The sequence below is a fragment of the Lissotriton helveticus genome, chromosome 4_1 (genome assembly GCF_964261635.1).
Source record: "Lissotriton helveticus chromosome 4_1, aLisHel1.1, whole genome shotgun sequence".
Classification (NCBI taxonomy): Eukaryota; Metazoa; Chordata; class Amphibia; order Caudata; family Salamandridae; genus Lissotriton; species Lissotriton helveticus.
This window is the reverse complement of record NC_136063.1, coordinates 466,642,930-466,660,049: the sequence shown is the minus strand read 5'-3', so window position 1 is coordinate 466,660,049 and position 17,120 is coordinate 466,642,930. Positions and strand designations below refer to the sequence as shown.

Here is a 17,120-nt window from a genome sequence, read left to right as displayed (position 1 = left end):
AGACATAAGATACAGACGTCGTGATTGTCTGATTTTGCCTTCTTGTTGCCACAAGATGGGCATTTGTCAAAGAGTGAAGGCATTCTCAGAAGAAAATGTTCACTAAACTGACTAAAAAAGACAGTATCTTACATGACTAGCTGTTAAATGTCAAAGTAAGTGTAAAAAGAGACAAAAGTGAAGTATTTTCCTGTCAGAAAACAGAAAAACTAGTGGAGCTGTGTAACCAGGATCCTTCCTGAAGGAGCCAGAAAGAACAACTGACCTAACTGTCACCCCAATAGGCATGATGGGATACTGGGGGTCATGGGTGCCTTAAAGGCACGGTGTCAGTGTATTGCTATGCAGCTACAGGTTAGCTTTTCAGTCTTTTTAGACTGTGTGTTTGCAATGCAGCCTGGGAGCTTTCTATGCTTCCAGTGAGTTATGAGAATTTCTACTGCTTTCTGAGCATTAAAACAGTTTCTAAACAAACTTTGTTGTTGTTTCTCATGTTTCTAATGCTTATTATTCATGTATGGTGGAAATTCTACACAGCATATTTCAGCTCTGATTTTATTTGGCTGATATTGCATGTTTTATATATATATATATATATATATATATGTATTTATATATATATATATATGTGGGGCACATATAATATAGTGTTTCCGGGGTCCCGCACTTGGGCGGGAATATTCTAATGCTTATGGCTATTGATGAGGATCCCCTTGAAGAGAAATTCTCTTTCAATACTGGGGGTCCCGGAGGGCCAACTCTCCCACCAGGTACCTCCAGTATGCGCCACGGAGCTGCGTTGCAGACAGCTGTTCAGAGAACACACCCCTTTTTACACCTCTCTGCAACGCAGCTCTGTGGCGCTTACTGGAGGTACCTAGTGGGCTAGTTTTACCCTAGGGACCCTTAGGAGTCAAGGGGACTTATTTTCCCAACTTGACACAGGGCGCGTTTACACAGTGGTGAAGGGAGGGGACGGGGCCTGAAGTGACGTCTTTAAACACGCCCTGTGGCGTGTTTTAAGTTGGGGAATTAATTCCCCTTCAATCCTGAGGGCCACCTAGCCCACCAGGTGCTTCCAGTAAGCGCCACTGCGCTGTGTTTCAGAGAGGTGGCCCAGGCCGTGCCCCTTTTTACACCTCTCTGCAACGCAGCTCTGTGGCGCTTACTGGAGGTACCCAGTGGGCTACTTGGACCCTAGGGACACTCAGGATTCAAGGGGACTTAATCTCCCAAATTAAAACGGACACAGGGCGCGTTTACACGGTGAAGGGAGGGGATGGTGTAGGAAAGTGGCTCTATATATAATGGACCCAGAGGTTTGGCATAGGTTAAAGTTAGATTTAACCTTACTCTTTAAAGTGGTAGCTTGGTCGAGCAGTAAGGCAGTATCAGAGGACAGTGTAAAGCATTTGTTGTACACACTCAGTCAGCAACTGGTCTCACACACAAGAACTGAACTCTAGGCTGATTGTTTTGTATCAAAAGATATAGTGGTTTTATTTTAGAACCAACAAGGTATCAAAATATACTTTCTCAGGATGAGGTATTTTAGTTAAATACTTTTCAAATAGGCAATAGACTTTTTGAACGCTATAGTTACAGTTTGTTGCAATAGGCAACACAATTATAAACACAATGCAACATTGAGCTCAATGGGAATTTCTGGTTAATGCAATTAGTTACTTTGTAGATTACTTTTCTAACCACAGGACTGGATCCTAGATTCAGTTCCGGGACATGAGCTTTAAACAGTTAAGTAAAAGCGTTTTGGTTACAGTAGTGATTTTTAATATTATTGTATTTTAAAAGTTGACACTTAAAAACTTTTTCAGTTGAAATTACCAATGTTATCCTATGGAAGGAAATTCAATTTGCAGGTAAAGTATGTTCACGTTACTTTTGTAATCCAGTGCTGGACTCCTGGGTTCAGCACTGGGACCTCTATCTAAAACAGGCAAGTAATTAAATTTTTATCGTTAGCACGATTTTTAGAGAATATTTGTAAGTTTCAAAAATCGACACTTGGATACTTTTTCAGCAAAATGGAAGGAAATTCAAGTTACTGTCAAGTACGGTTAGAATTACTTTTCAGGCTCAGTACTGGGCTCAAAGATGCAGCACTGAGGTCTCTCCTGATAACAGGTGAGTAAATCGAAATTCGTAGTTCGGCTGATTTTAGAGGAATATTTGTACGTTTCAAAAATTGACAGGAACTTTTTCAGCAAAAGGCAGGCAATGATATCCTATAGAAGGAAATTCAAGTAACTGTAAGGAGTATTTTCTGTCCTGTAACTCCAGTTCTGTAGTAGGGGTATCTCTGTTATAGTCATAATCTAGTGAATAGTCCCGCCCATGTGCGTGGACCCCGGAGCAATCAAAAATAATCTCTTACGGTGTCGAAAAATGCAGAACTGCACAGACACTTAAGAGAGAATTAAAGACAGATAATGCAGCCTATATCCACAGGCTACACTGTCCAGTACTTCAACTAGAAATTCCACCAAAAATCCACAAACAGCACAGCCTGTCCAGATTTCTCTTGCTTTAACAGCAAAAACCCCCTGGAATGACAGAGAGGAAGAAATGGACAGACAAGCCCCATAGGCTGCCATTATGTGGCTCAGAACAGGATACTGTGCCTTTAAGAGAACCTTCCAGAACTTCACAGTATCCCAGAATGCACTGCAGGTCCCTTTTACTTTCAGTTCTTTTTGAAGGCGTAACACGCCAGACCTGTAGCATTCCTTACATGAATATCTCTCTCCACCGGGGAAGAGGGCAGCGCTTATGACTATAACAGAGATACCCCTACTACAGAACTGGAGTTACAGGACAGAAACTACTCCTTCTGTAGTAGGGGATCTCAGTGTATAGTCATAATCTAGTGAATAGAATGGCAAGCCCATCCCCACACCAAAGCGGCGGTGGAGAAAAGAGAAATAACACCACTACAGTGCGAACAGATTTCGCAGCGAAGCCTGCCCAACCTGAGCGTCTGCCCTGGCATCAGTGTCCAGGCAGTAATGCTTAGGAAAGGTTTGGACCAACTTCCAAGTGGCCTGTCTTGCAGATTCCTGCAATTGGAACATTACGGAGCAAAGCAGTCGTGGCAGCTTTGCCCCTGGTGGAATGAGCCTTAGGTTTACCCCATAAGGTCTTATTAGCCTTTTGGTAACACAATTGTATACAGGACACAATCCCCCTCGAGATGGACTGTTTAGAGGTAGCAAGACCCATCCTGACTGATCCATAATTGATAAACAATTGGTCTGACCTACGAATATCCTTGGTTTTATCCAGATAAAATTTCAACACCCTCCTAACATCCAGGGAATGCAGGGACCTTTCCGCTAGAGAGGAAGGATTCTGAAAAAACGTAGGTAAAGTTATGGTCTGGTTAACATGAAAATCAGATATAACCTTTGGAAGAAATTTAGGGTGAGTACGCCTAACAACCTTAGTAGCATGAAATACAGTATAAGGTTCTTGACAACACAACGCCTGAATTTCCCTCACCCTGCGGGCCGATGTAATGGCCACGAGGAACGCCGCCTTCCAGGACAGGTGCTGCAACAAAGCCTTATGAATAGGTTCAAAAGGCTCCTTCATCAATCTGGACAGCACCACATTCAATTCCCATGAAGGCGAAGGAAGCCGGACAGGAGGGAACACTTTCTTCAAGCCTTCTAAAAAATCTTTGATCACAGGGATCGGAAAGAAGGAAGTCTGTGAAGGGCATTTCCTGTAGGCAGTCAACGCAGCCAGATGAACCTTAATGGAATGGACATTAAGGCCAGACTGCGCCAGATGTAGAAGATACGGAAGGATGACATCTTCCTTACACGTCGTTGGGTCATAGTTCTTGGACTTGCACCAGATGCAAAACCTCTTCCACTTATAAGCATAAGAAGTCCTAGTGGAAGGTCGCTTAGCCTCCTTCAGTATGCCCATGCAATCTTCTGGTAGATTCAGATGGCCATATTGCACTATCTCAGGAGCCATGCAGCCAAACTCAAAGACGAGAGGTTGGGGTGTAACATCTGTCCCCCGAACTTCGTGAGAAGGTCCGGCCTGCACGGCAGCCGTATGTGAGGAAGGAGAGACCAGTGAAGCAGGTCCGTGAACCACCACTGTCTGGGCCATTCCGGGGCAATCAGGATCATCCGCGCCCTGGACTGGGACAGCTTGATGAGCACCGCCGGAATCAGGGGAATGGGTGGAAAAGCGTACAGAAAGCTGTTCGACCAGTTGATCCATAACGCATTCCCCAGAGTCCCCGGCTGGTAGTACCTGGAGGCAAAGTCTCGGCATTTGCTGTTTTCGGCAGTAGCGAACAGATTTACGTCTGGAGTCCCCCACCTTGCGAAGACTTCTCCTAGTACTTCGTCGTTTATGACCCATTCGTGGTTTTCATGAATCAGTCTGCTCAGTGCGTCTGCCTGAACATTCTGCACACCTGGTAGATGAGTAGCCGTTATTGTCAGTCCTCTGGCCAAGAGCCAGTGCCAGATCGCCTGAGCCTCCTGCGACAGAGTGCGCGATGTCGACCCCCCCTGCTTGTTGAGGTAATACTTCGTGGTCGTATTGTCCGTCTGAACAAGCAGAGAGTTGGTCCGGAAGGACGGATGAAAGGCCTTCAGTGCCAAGTAAACAGCTCTGTGTTCCAGGAAATACTTGGACTCCAACGGGGACCACCTCCCTTGAATCTGTAAGTCTCCGGAGTGCGCCCCCCAGCCGTGGAGCGACGCATCTGTCACGATAGTCTGCGTGGGAATGTCCTTGTGGAAGGGAACCCCTCTGAGGAGATTCTCCGCTGAACACCACCACTTCAGAGACTGAAGAGCATGCAGAGACAGTCGTATCTTGTCGTCCAAAGATCCTTTCCTCTGATCCCCCTGATCCTCCAAGCACTCCTGCAATGGTCTCATGTGCAACCGTGCGTGAGGCGTGAGGAAGATAAAAGAGGCATCGACCCCAGTAGAGAAGTCACCGTCCTCCCTGTTGGAGATGGAGCGGTCATAAGAGCCTGAGCCTTCCGAAGGAGTGATAATCGTCTCTCCTCCGAAGGAGACACGCTTGCCGACAGCGTATTGATGGAGGCTCCCAAGTACTGTATGCACTGCACCGGAGTCGGGACAGACTTGGACATGTTGCAACCCCAGCTTGTTCAAGAGAACGCACGTCTTCCGGAAGTGCGCTTGAGCTTCCAAGAAGGAGAAGGCCTTGATCAACCAATCGTCCAGGTACGGGTAGACAAACACCTTGTTCTTCCTTAGGTGTGCAGCTACCACTGCCATGCACTTCGAGAATGTTCTGGGCGCAGACTTCAGCCCGAATTGCAGTACTGTGTACTGATAATGATTGGCGCCGATTTGGAATCGCAGGAAGTTCCTGTGTTTGTGTGCAAAAGGCACATGGAAGTACGCATCCTGTAGATCTATAGCACATAGCCAGTCTCCCTGTTACAGCTGAGGATAAATCTGATGCAATGACAGCATGCGAAACTTCTCTCTGCGAATCCACTTGTTTGCTTGTCGCAAATCCAGAATGGGCCTGAACTCGTTCTTGTCCTTCTTGCGAACCAGAAAGAACCGGGAGTACAGACCTCTTCCTCTTTGAGACAGAGGTACGTCTTCTATCGCCCGTTTCCTTAACCCCTTCAGCGCTAATGACAAGGGTAACTCGTCATGGAGTTTCCATTGATTTCAATGGAAAGTCAATGGGAATGATCGGGATGCCTTAGCATCCAAGTGGTTAACAGGATATCTGCCTCCGCCTGGAGCTCGCGCAGTTGAAACTGCGAGCTGACCGGTGGAATCGATGGAGGCGGGCTGGTGAACCGAAGACTGTATCCATTGCAAACAATATTCAGCACCCACTTGTCCTGAGTAATTTTTCTTCACTCTGCCAGAAAAAATTTAACGCTTCCCCCCACCGGAGTGGGTAACAGATGTAGGGGAAGTAACCGCTCAGGGTCGAGACCCGGCGGCGCCTTTGTTCGCTGTAGAGGACTGCTGGCCTCTACAGCGACCCTTCTGGCGCTTCTGGAAGGGCCTCCGGAACTGCTGCTGTTGTTGCTGCTGCTGTCCCGAAGCCTGCCCTCGCCCTCTGCCCTGTGCCCCGAACCGCCTCCGGAACGGGCGGTAGGCCTTCTTTTCTTTGGGCTTCTCCAACCCAACCGCCGTCAGGGTCTCGGCCTCTGCTTTCATGCGGCCATCTCATCGTCCGCATGCTTGCTGAACAGGGTTTCCCCCGAGAAGGGCAGATTGGCCACCCTCTGCTGAGCCTCCGGCTTGAGTGATGTGAGCCTAAGCCAAGCATGGCGCCGTTGGTTGATCCTATGACAGTATCCATGGGCCGCCAAAAGAGATACATCAGCAGCTGCGTTGATGACCTGGTTCGATACCAGCATCCCCTCCTTCAGGATCTCCTGAAAATCCTCCTTCTTTTCTCGTGGAAGGAGTTCCGTGAACTGCTGGAGGGATTCCCACAGGGCACGATCATACCGCCCTAGAAGAGCCGCATCGCTAGACGCCTTCATGGCCGTAGATGCCGTCCCACAGGCCTTCCTGCCAGCGGAATCAATCCATCGGCTCTCCTTATCAGGAGGCACGGTAGAAGACGGGGAGGTAGAATGTTGTTTCCTGCCGCCGTCACTATGACAGAATCCGGAATCGGATCCATCCGCAGAAAAGCCGGGTCAGAATCCGGGGCCCTGTATTTCTTAAGGAGCCGGGAGGGAGCGGCCTTCGTCGCTGCTGGTGTGAGGAACAGCTCCTCCGCAGGCTCCACCAATCCTGGTACAAGCGGTAGTAAAAAAGTACAAATGTTTCTTATGAAGCATCTCAAAAATTCACGGACCTCGTGGTGTCGGAGCCGTCACTGTGATTCCCAATTTTCCTGCACCCCTCAGGAGACCATCCTGGAACGTGCTGATGTCGTCCACTGGAGACACTCTCGTCCCCGGGGATTCCGACAAAGTCGGTGAATAGGTCCTGGTCCTGGAAGAGTCCGTGCGGGACCGTGACCGTCGCTTCCCATGGCGCCGTCTTGACCTAGTGGAGGATCTGTGACGACTCCTCGATCTCCCTCTCCGTCCGGAGCGTGATCGCGACCTCCTTGGCTTTGGTCGATCCGCCGGTTTCACCGGGGCGGGCGACTTTGGCTTGGCTGGGGCCCTCGGCCGAGGGGTCTCCTTGGGAGGAGTCATATATCGGGGCAGTGAGACCGACCTCAGAGGAATCGGAGGTGGCTTGTCTGCCGGCAGCTGAGGTTGAGGTAGAGGTTGAGGACGTGGTGGAAGTGGTGGAGGCAGAGGCGGAGTGGGAGCTCACGGAGGAAGCCCCCTTGGCAAGGGAGGAGGAGGCGTAACCAACTTCTGCCTAGAAGGGGTATACACCACTGAGTACACCGAACCCGGTGATCTGCCTTCCTTTGTAGGCTAGGCCGTTAGCGAGTCTCCCTTAGGCACCTGGCGCCTGCTAGACTGACTCCTGGTGCCAGAACTCCTTCCGCGTCGAAGAACGTCGACCGGACGGCGACCGTCTCTCCCTCGACGGCGAATGCCTTCGCCTCGACGGCGACCTCCTTCGCCTCGACGGCGATCTTCTCCTCGACGTCAAGGATCCCCTCGACGACGACCTTCTCCTCTTCGCCGACGGCGAACGGCGGTGTCGCCTCGACGGCGAGCGCCGACGCCGGGCCTCTCGACGTCGATTACTCGACGACGACGACGAAATCGTCACCGGAGATCTCGACGGCGGTCTGTTCAGTTCCCTCGACGCCGAATGTCGATGCCGCTTCGACCCGGAGCTTCGGGGAGAAGGGGAACAGACTGCAGTCATCCCTCTCGACGCCGTAGTCGGTACAATCGACACAGACGGAGAATGGGGACGCTTGCTGGTCTTCCTGCCCCTGGGGAGTCCCCCAGAGGCCTCAGCATGGGCAGAGGAAGCCCCTCCAGACCCACCTTGCACCTTCAGCCTTCTGTCCTCCAGGCCCTGAAGTCTGATCTTCTATCCCTCAGGGTCCTGCCAGAAAAGCCCTGACAAATGTCACACTCCTCTGGGACATGAGAAGAGGGAAGGCAGATGATACACACCTCGTGTGGGTCCGATTTGGCCTTCTTCCTGGAGCACTCTGGACATTTGTCGAATAATGCAGGCATATTGACAATCAAAGAGTGCACCAAAAGATAAACAGGAAGAAAAACCACCAAAGTACTTCAGAAAAGTACTCAAAGAATTTGAAAAAAGTGAAAAATCACCAATAAACCCTTGAAAAGGGAGAGCTCAATGCTCCAGGGTCCTGCTTGCAGGAGCCGGAAAAAAGAACTGAAAGTAAAAAGGGACCTGCAATGCATTCTGGAATACTGTGAAGTTCTGGAAGGTTCTCTTAAAGGCACAGTATCCTGTTCTGAGCCACATAATGGCAGCCCATGGGGCTTGTCTGTCCATTTCTTCCTCTCTATCATTCCAGAGGGTTTTTGCTGTTAAAGCAAGAGAAATCTGGACAGGCTGTGCTGTTTGTGGATTTTTGGTGGAATTTCTAGACAGTGTAGCCTGTGGATATAGGCTGCATTATCCGTCTTTAATTCTCTCTTAAGTGTCTGTGCAGTTCTGCATTTTTCGACACCTTAAGAGATTATTTTTGATTGCTCCGGGGTCCACGCACATGGGCGGTACTATTCACTAGATTATGACTATACACAGAGATCCCCTACTACAGAAGTATGGTTAGAATTACTTTTCAGGATCAGTACTGGGCTCAAAGATGCAGCACTGAGGTCTCTTCTGATAACAGGTGAGTAAATCGGAATTGGTGGTTCGGCTGATTTTAGAGGAATATTTGTAAGTTTCAAAAATCAACACTTAGAAACTTTTTCAGCAAAAAGCAGGCAACGATATCCTATGGAAGGAAATTCAAGTTACTGGTAAGTACGGTTAGAATTACTTTTCAGGATCAATACTGGGCTCAAAGATGCAGCACTGAGGTCTCTCCTGATAACAGGTGAATACATCGGAATTCGTAATTTGGCTCATTTTAGAGGAATATTTGTAAGTTTCAAAAATCGACACTTAGAAGAATTTCCAAGAGAAACCAGTCAATGTTAGCCTATGGAAGAAAAGTGAGTTATCGGCTTTTAGGTGACTACTCGACTGGCAGAGTTACGGTTCTGGGCATAGACTCAGGGGTCTCCCAGGGTCAGGTAGGTACAGTACAACCTCAGCGACACAGGGGCAGCCGGGTGCAGAGGTAGTTAGGCCAAATGTTATCCAATGAGAGGCAGGGGGCCTTCGGGTGGTGGCTGTGGGAGCTGGGCTCCTGGTCACTTGCTAAGGGCAAATGGGGAAGTAGGATAGGACAAAGGTTGCACTGCCAGGGGCAGTCGGGCGGCTGGGTGCAGGGTGCTTTTGAGCCGTTGGGAGCTCAATGTTAATCAATGGAGATCTTTAAAAGGGAACAAAGGCTACAGGCTCGGGGACAGTGGATCTTCTGGAGCGACGAACACTTCAAGGGGTAAGTTGGGATCTTGGAGGGTAGGTAGGCACCCTGGAGTTGGGCACAGAAGGCCGGGGGGGCGCCGGGTGCAGGGGTGTCTTTGGACGTCGGGAAATCTTACCCTCTGTTGGTCGCGGTTGGAGGGGTCCCTGGTTCTGAGTCTGCAGGCATTGTCTGGGTCGTTGAGGAGGGTCCTTGGGCACTGGATATCCAGTCAGAATCGCCGGGGGGGACGTCCTCAGGGTCTTTGTCCACTCGGGCACAGGCCGGGCTCGGTGGATGCAGAGTGGGCTGGATTCCCAGTTCCTGGCTGGCACCAGGGGTGTTGCTGTTTCAGCAGAGCCACTGCTCGTGGGAGTCCAAGTCTCTAAGAGGGTCAAGGCAGGCAGGTTCTCTGGGGTTCTTGAGGTTGCTGTCTGCAGGAGACGCCGGGATTTATCAGGAGCCGGTTCAAGGATCAACAGGCCTCTAGGGCTGGGGCCAAATCAGTTGGTGTTGTTCTCTTGTTAGCAGCTGTATGGCAGGTCTTCTTCTTCTTCTTGGTCTTCTTTCTTGTTTTGTAATCGGGATCTGAGGAAGGAAGGTTCAAGGTGCCTCTAAATACTAAATTTAGGTGCGTTACAGGTAGGGGAAGGGACCGTCCCTGTCCTGGGGTGAGTACACCCCCTATCCTGCTCCTCTCCTGTGGGAGGGGGGCAGAGCCTATCTCTGATTGGGCAGGGCTCCCCATCATCAAGATGGCCAGGGCCTAGGGTTGTGTGCTTCACCTCGTCTCTCCCACCGGAGGGGTGGAGCTGGCACAGGCTGGCCCACATCCTTTCCCCACATAGGGTTTCCCGCCAGTCTTCCCGCCAGAGTGGGGGTCAGAACCGGTGGGGGCCAGTTGCTAAGTACAGCAAGTGGTCTGGAGAAGCTCGCAAAGGCGGTATGTCTTTGAAGCTTCCCCCTACCCCTCCTGGGTGAGGAGACCGAACACATCGCCCAGGATGTGCATTGTTGCCGGCCTAGGAGAGCGGGGGGAGCTCTACCCAGGGGCCAGCAAAATGTCTGCTGTGAGGCAGCCTAGGCAGCCTCTCAGACAAGACGTTAATTGTATGTGAGGTTTCAGGGGTCATTTCTAAGATGCCCTCTGTAGTGCACTTTACATTAAATCCCACACTGGCATCAGTGTGGGTTTAATGTGCTGAGAAGTTTGATATCAAACTTGTCAGTCTTCAGTGTAGCCATTATAGTGCTGTGGAGTTCGTAATGACAACCTCCCAGCACTATATACTGTTAATGGCATCACTGCACTTACAGTGCCCAGGAATGGTCCTGGGTACTGTAGGGGCAGAGGGCTCATGCACCTGTGCCCATAACACTGGCATAGGGCACCCAGCTAGAGAGGTGACTGATGTATGCCAGGGCAGTGGGTTTATGGGTATGGCACACAGGGATGTGTTCCATGTCCACTCTATTTAGTTCTGCACAAGGACACTCAGTCTGCAAAGGCAGTGTGTGGGTGTCAGGGTGCAGGACCCCTTAGGGTAGCACAGTAAGTGCTGCAGCCCTTAGGGGTCTTCTCTGGCCACAATGCCCTGGGTACCATTTACCAGAGGCTGACATGTGGCTAGAGATGCCAATTGGGTTTCAGCTTCAATACAGTTTTAGGGAAGGAACACAGGCCCTCGGCACCTTATTGGCAGGAGCTCAGGGCACCCTCAGTCGAAGCACATTAGCAATTCAGCAAAAAGTGGGGGCATACCATGCAAGACGTGTGCAAACACGCCCTCTGGCGGGTTTTAAGATGTGGAAATAATTCCCCTTCAATCATGTGGGACCCTGAGGACCAACTAGTTCACCAGGTGCTTCCAGTAAGCACCACTGCGCAGTGTGTCAGAGAGGTAGCCCAGGCCGTGTCCCTTTTTACATCTCTCTTTGTAATGCAGCTCTGTGGCGCTTACTGGAGGTACCTATTGGGATACTTGGACCCTAGGGACACTCAAGACTCCAGGGGACTTAATCTCTCAAATTAAAACAGGCACAGGGCACGTTTACACAGTGGTGAAGGGAGGGGATGGGGCCTGAGGTGACATGTGCAAACATGCCATGTGGCGCGTTTTAAGATGAGGAAATCATTTGCCTTCAATCCTGAGGGCCCCTGGGGGCCAACTAGTCCACCAGGTGCTTCCAGTAAGCGCCACTGCATTGCAGAGAGGTAGTCCAGGCTGTGTCACTTTTTACACCTCTCTGCAACGCAGCTCTGTGGCGCTAACTGGAGATACCTGGTGGGCTAGTTGGGCCCAAGGGACACTCAGGATTCAAGGGGACTTTATTCCCCAAATTAAAACGGCCACAGGGCGTGTTTGCACACGTCAGCTCAGCCCCCCCTTTCCCTTCACCAGTGTGCAAACGCATCCTGTGGCACGTTTTAAGAGGTAGTTTTAATCCCCCTGCCCCATTATGTACTACGGGATTACAGAGGAGGTCATTCTAATCAAAGGGGTACCCCAAAGCATAGTGTTCCGTAGTGTATGTAGGTGTTTTAACTGTATTCGTAGTGTCTTTTAGCATAGCACTGGCTCTAGGACGGCTTAGTCAGAGTCAGTTACCACCAGTACCACATCTGAATTTTTTTTTAAAACTGCACCAAAACCCAAACACTTATAAATTCACCTACGCACTCTCCTTGCAGTACTCTATTCACTCAGTCAGTACCCAAGTACTCATCCAGTAACCCAGGCCTTAACACATGGACTGCTTCAAACGCCTATCCACTATGCATGCAGTCCTCTAACCACCTACACACTTGTCTTTCACACCTTCAATTCCCCAGTCAGTTTTCATACACTTCCAGCAAACACCGTCACTCCCCTTGCACTCCTCTAGTGACCCATTCAGCATCATGTACTAATCCATTCACTGCGCAAAAACCCAAACACTTATAAATTCACCCATGCACTCTCCTTGCAGTACTCTAATCATTCAGTGAGTACCCAAGTATTCATGTAGTCAGCCCTTAGCACATGGACTGCTTCAAACCCCTATCAACTATGCATGCAGTCCTCTAACCACCTACACACTTGTCTTTCACACCTTCAATTCCCCAGTCAGTATCCATACACTTCCAGGAAATACGCTGTCACTCCTCTTGCACTGCTCTAGTGAGCCAGGCCTTAGCAAATGGACTGCGTCAAACCCCTATTCACTATGCATGCAGTCCCCTAACTAGCCAACTCACTTCTAGTTCTGCACTTATACATTCAACAAAAACATTTTAATTTCCATTTATATTAACATGTATAATGTAATTTAAAAAATAAAATATGTAAAATAAACAGTTAAAATGTAGAAAATCAGTATCAAAAAAATACATATAACTTACTACATTTAAAAATTATTTAAAAAACCTTCGAAATTCACTGGAAAAAACATAGGTTTCAGATATGTTATAGTTACGAATTAGCATTTAAAAACATTTCACTCGTACAAAACCATTGAAATTCCTCTTTTTATAGTTAGTTCTGCTACTACAACTTGCGCGCCCGCAATCCACTGCTGATGATGTCACATATTGCATCATCCATGACATGGTCAGTAACATCACTGATGAGATCTCAAATGAATTCACTGATGACATCATCCATGTGACAATCAGATACACCTCATCATACACCAGTATAACCTTTCATCACTCACTGTAAAATACAGAGTACCATATTTGAATCCATTGACACCTATACAAGTTTCTAAAAATTCGCTCAGTGATTCCTAGATCTACACACACTTCTAATCACATACCTATAGATTCACTCAAACATGCTGTCAATGATCAATAGAACACTATCAAATATACTTATACACCTATATCAACATTACACACCAGCACACATCCTATTCAGCTATGCAGTCATCCTACTCACTTATGCAAACAATGGATCATACTTACATTTACTCAGCTACACACTTATACAAACACCACTTCATTTATTCATATAGATAGTAACTCATACTTAGTGTGTTATAAAATCACTAATACAAGTATACAGTTATCTATACAGTCACTCATACAACCACTGAGTCTTATGTGTACTTATTTATATACAAACAACTGTCACATACACTGCCTTTTAATTTTCTAGTTTGTTGGACATGTACCATTGAGAGATATATTTGCTCATCACCACACCCATAAAGATATTCACTGATCCAAACAACAGTTATAACATGTAGTTTTAACCTCATATACCTACTGAATCAACTATTCACACATCTTTGGGCAGTCATACACCCCCCACCGAACCACACACACATTCACTCTCCCATACAAATACTCAGTTAACTAATCAATAACTAATATAGACTTTCACATAGCTAGTAACCAACTGGTGCAGCAGTTTACACAACAACTGACAAAGTGATACAGATATTCACACAGTTTAGTCTCTATCCAATATATTTAGTGAGACACTATAAATTAGTCAAGTAAACAGTCAATCATACTGCTCCTAAGTCCTCCATCCAGATATTTATATTTATATATCCACCCATTCTTCAATGCAGATTGCTATATATATATAATACATATTTAAATAACGAACCATTGTCATTTGAGATGTCATCAGCGATGTCACTGGCCATGTCATGAATAATGTAATATGTGACATCAGCAGCAGTGGATTGCGGGGGCGCGAGTTATAGTTAGCAAAACTAACTATAACGAAGGAATTTCGATGGTTTTGTACGAGTGAAATGTCCAGCTAACCATAACAGCCCTGAAACCTATATTTTTTTCAGTGAATTTCTAAGGTTTTTTAAATGCTAATTGCGAACTATAACATGTCTGAAACCTATGTTTTTTTCAGTGAATATATATAGCCTTTCTGTCATTTATGTAGAAAGGTTATATATCTTAACTAACAAATTCTCTGGTTCTTCTCTTTATTTTACTAATCACTGATTTTATTTTGTAATTTCACTTTTCTGCAATCCTAACTATTTGTTCTCTGCTTTTTTTTGCATTGTGTCTAGGTTTCATCACCTCACAATTTTTTATCTATTCAGAAGTAATTAACTGTTGTTTGCATTTGAGGAAAGTGAAGTCTGTTTCACTTTGTTTGTGTCTTAACAACATTTTTAATATGAAATGAGAAACATGATACAAAATACTTACAGGGTCCTGAAGCACAATAGGATGATCAGGCAAGAAGTCCGGTTTCTTCCTTGATATTGACAGGCTTGAAAGCTTCATCAGGAAATCTCTGCTATATGTAATCCTTTCTGCAAAAATTTGTACAAAATAGACAAACAAAGTAATGAACAAAGACCACAAATTTGAAAGCTACTTACTTGTAATATTCGTTTGGGTATAGGGTGGTTAGGGAGTATTAGGAATTAACTTTTTTCCAAACTACTTAGGGCTTTGTGTTTAAGACTTACCTTATTTCATTTCAGATTCAAAAGAGCAAACATAAAAGGTGGTAAAGGGAAAATTGCCACATAAACTCCTCCTAATCACTTATCCAGTGCTCAATTTAGGAAAGAAAGAGTGCCAATGCCCAAAGCTCTGCTCAGAAGCCAGGTGCAATTAAATATCAGCATGCATAACACCAAGGCTGGTAGTCTTTAATCCACTATCAGACACTCTATGCCACTTTATCTCACTCCGGCAGATTTCTGCTGTCCCCTTTTGTGACAGGTATGGTGTGTTTTTCTTTTTCCGTGTTTCTGATTTGTGTGATTTCCCTCTCTTGCACTTGGCAAATATCTGGTGTAGAAAAATAAGTGCCTGTCCTCAAAAATATTTGCCTGTGGCCACCACTGGCTCAAGTTAAGTACTTCTTATGACACCCCCTCAAGGCTTCGCAGTGTCTCCAATTCTTTTGCACATTTAGGATGAGCCTGTGTTTCTCCACATCCGCTCTGATGCTTCAATTTGTATTGTTATGCTGATGACACAGAGATCTTTTTATACCTGATTAAGGACACTGGTCTATTTCAGTAATTGTTTATCATATCACTACTAGATGCAGGCTAATTTTCTCAACCTCAGTGAAGACAAGATGGAGATTTTTCTGGTGGCAGACGAGAAGAGTACCTGGTTCTCTCCACCTCATCAACAGATCCTGCCCACTGCAGTTGTCCAGTAGAGGATGAAAAGAACCTTGTAGTCAATTTTGACTAACTTCACTTTTTCAAGTTCACTCCATGTTTCGAAGATTTTTCTTTCAGCTTGTTCTGAAAAAGTTCTATCCTTTCATTTTGTTTTCACCACTCGCCACAGACACTAGCAATCACATCTCTATTATAAAGAATTTACTTAATTAAAACCATGTACCGGCGTCCCTGTGCACCATGACTTAAACATTTCAGAGAATTCAAAACAGCTAAAGTGGCTCAACTAATATAACAATATTTCTGTTGGGTTCCATATCTTCGATTACTCTCTTTATGAATATCACCCATGTGCCAGAGTGGAACTGGAAAACGTTTCCCCCAGCAATAGCTCTTCAGAACCCATGGGTGCCACCGATGAACTCAATTCATGACTTTGTCTAGGATGCAACAACATTGGCCTATGTATGCCACTGCCTGGCACCCGGGCATCAGTTCCTTACATTTTTCTGAACTCAATCAAAATTTGTGGAGAGGAACCAAATGAACAAGTTACTTACCTTTGGTAACGCTTTTTCTGGTGGATACAGTATCTGCCTGTGGATTCCTCACCTTGGGAATATCCCCTGCGGATTTTTCATAGCTCTCCACACCGACGAGGACGACGTCACAGATGCATGGCTCAGCTCGCGGCTCCTCGGACGTCACTGGAGCCACTAGAGAGCCTCGTCATCATGATGACATCAGTTCCGTCCTTTTATTTCGTGCCTTCGAAGCACACAGACGGACCGACACAAATATATACAGTATACACAGTACACAGTATTCAAACCAACACACACAGTGTGAAATCAATGCAGCAAAGCAAAAAGAATAAAACACTTCCATTTAAAGTAACAGATAGAAATTATCAACATTGCAGGTATACAAGATTGGACAACGGGGAGCCGGGTGAGTCAGTGAGGAATCCACAGGCAGATACTGTATCCACCAGAAAAAGCATTACCGAAGGTAAGTAACTTGTTCTTCTGATGGCTACATCTGTCAGTGGATTCCTCACCTTGTGAATAGAGTCCCACAGCAGTCCCCACTTCCGGAGGAGGGTGTCCACCCTTCTATATAAAAAAATCTTGTAGGATGGAATGCGCAAAGTGTCCGCCCCTCCTCACCTCGGAATCCAAGCAGTAATGTTTTCCGAAAGTATGGAGGGAGGCCCAAGTTGCCGCTCTACAAATGCTCTCCACAGGAACAACCCAAGATAAGGCAGATGTAGAAGACTTTGCTCTGGTAGAGTGAGCTCTTATACCCTCTGGAGGATCCTTAACGGCCAAAGAGTAACAGATCTTGATGCACAAGATAATCCACCTGGAAAGGGTGCGCTTGTGCACCTCTCTGCCTTTCCTGCAGCAAATGAAGCCCACAAAGAGCTGGTCATCCACACAAAAGTCTTTAGTTCTATTGAGGTAGAAACTCACAGCCCTTTTAGGGTCCAAGCGGTGAAGCCGCTCCTCCTCCTTGGAAGG

General features: G+C 46.9%; 1 protein-coding gene across 5 annotated transcripts in view; it reads right to left on the bottom strand.

Moving 5' to 3' along the window:
- C4_1H8orf88 (chromosome 4_1 C8orf88 homolog) overlaps positions 1 to 17,120 on the bottom strand; it is an 847,684-nt gene that overhangs the window by 141,170 nt on the left and 689,394 nt on the right. For all 5 annotated transcript variants that reach the window (XM_078685592.1, XM_078685591.1, XM_078685590.1 and 2 more), the window contains one exon: positions 14,657 to 14,763. In XM_078685592.1, coding sequence (XP_078541718.1) covers positions 14,657 to 14,763 — 107 coding nt within the window. The remainder of the gene's footprint in view (positions 1 to 14,656; positions 14,764 to 17,120) is intronic.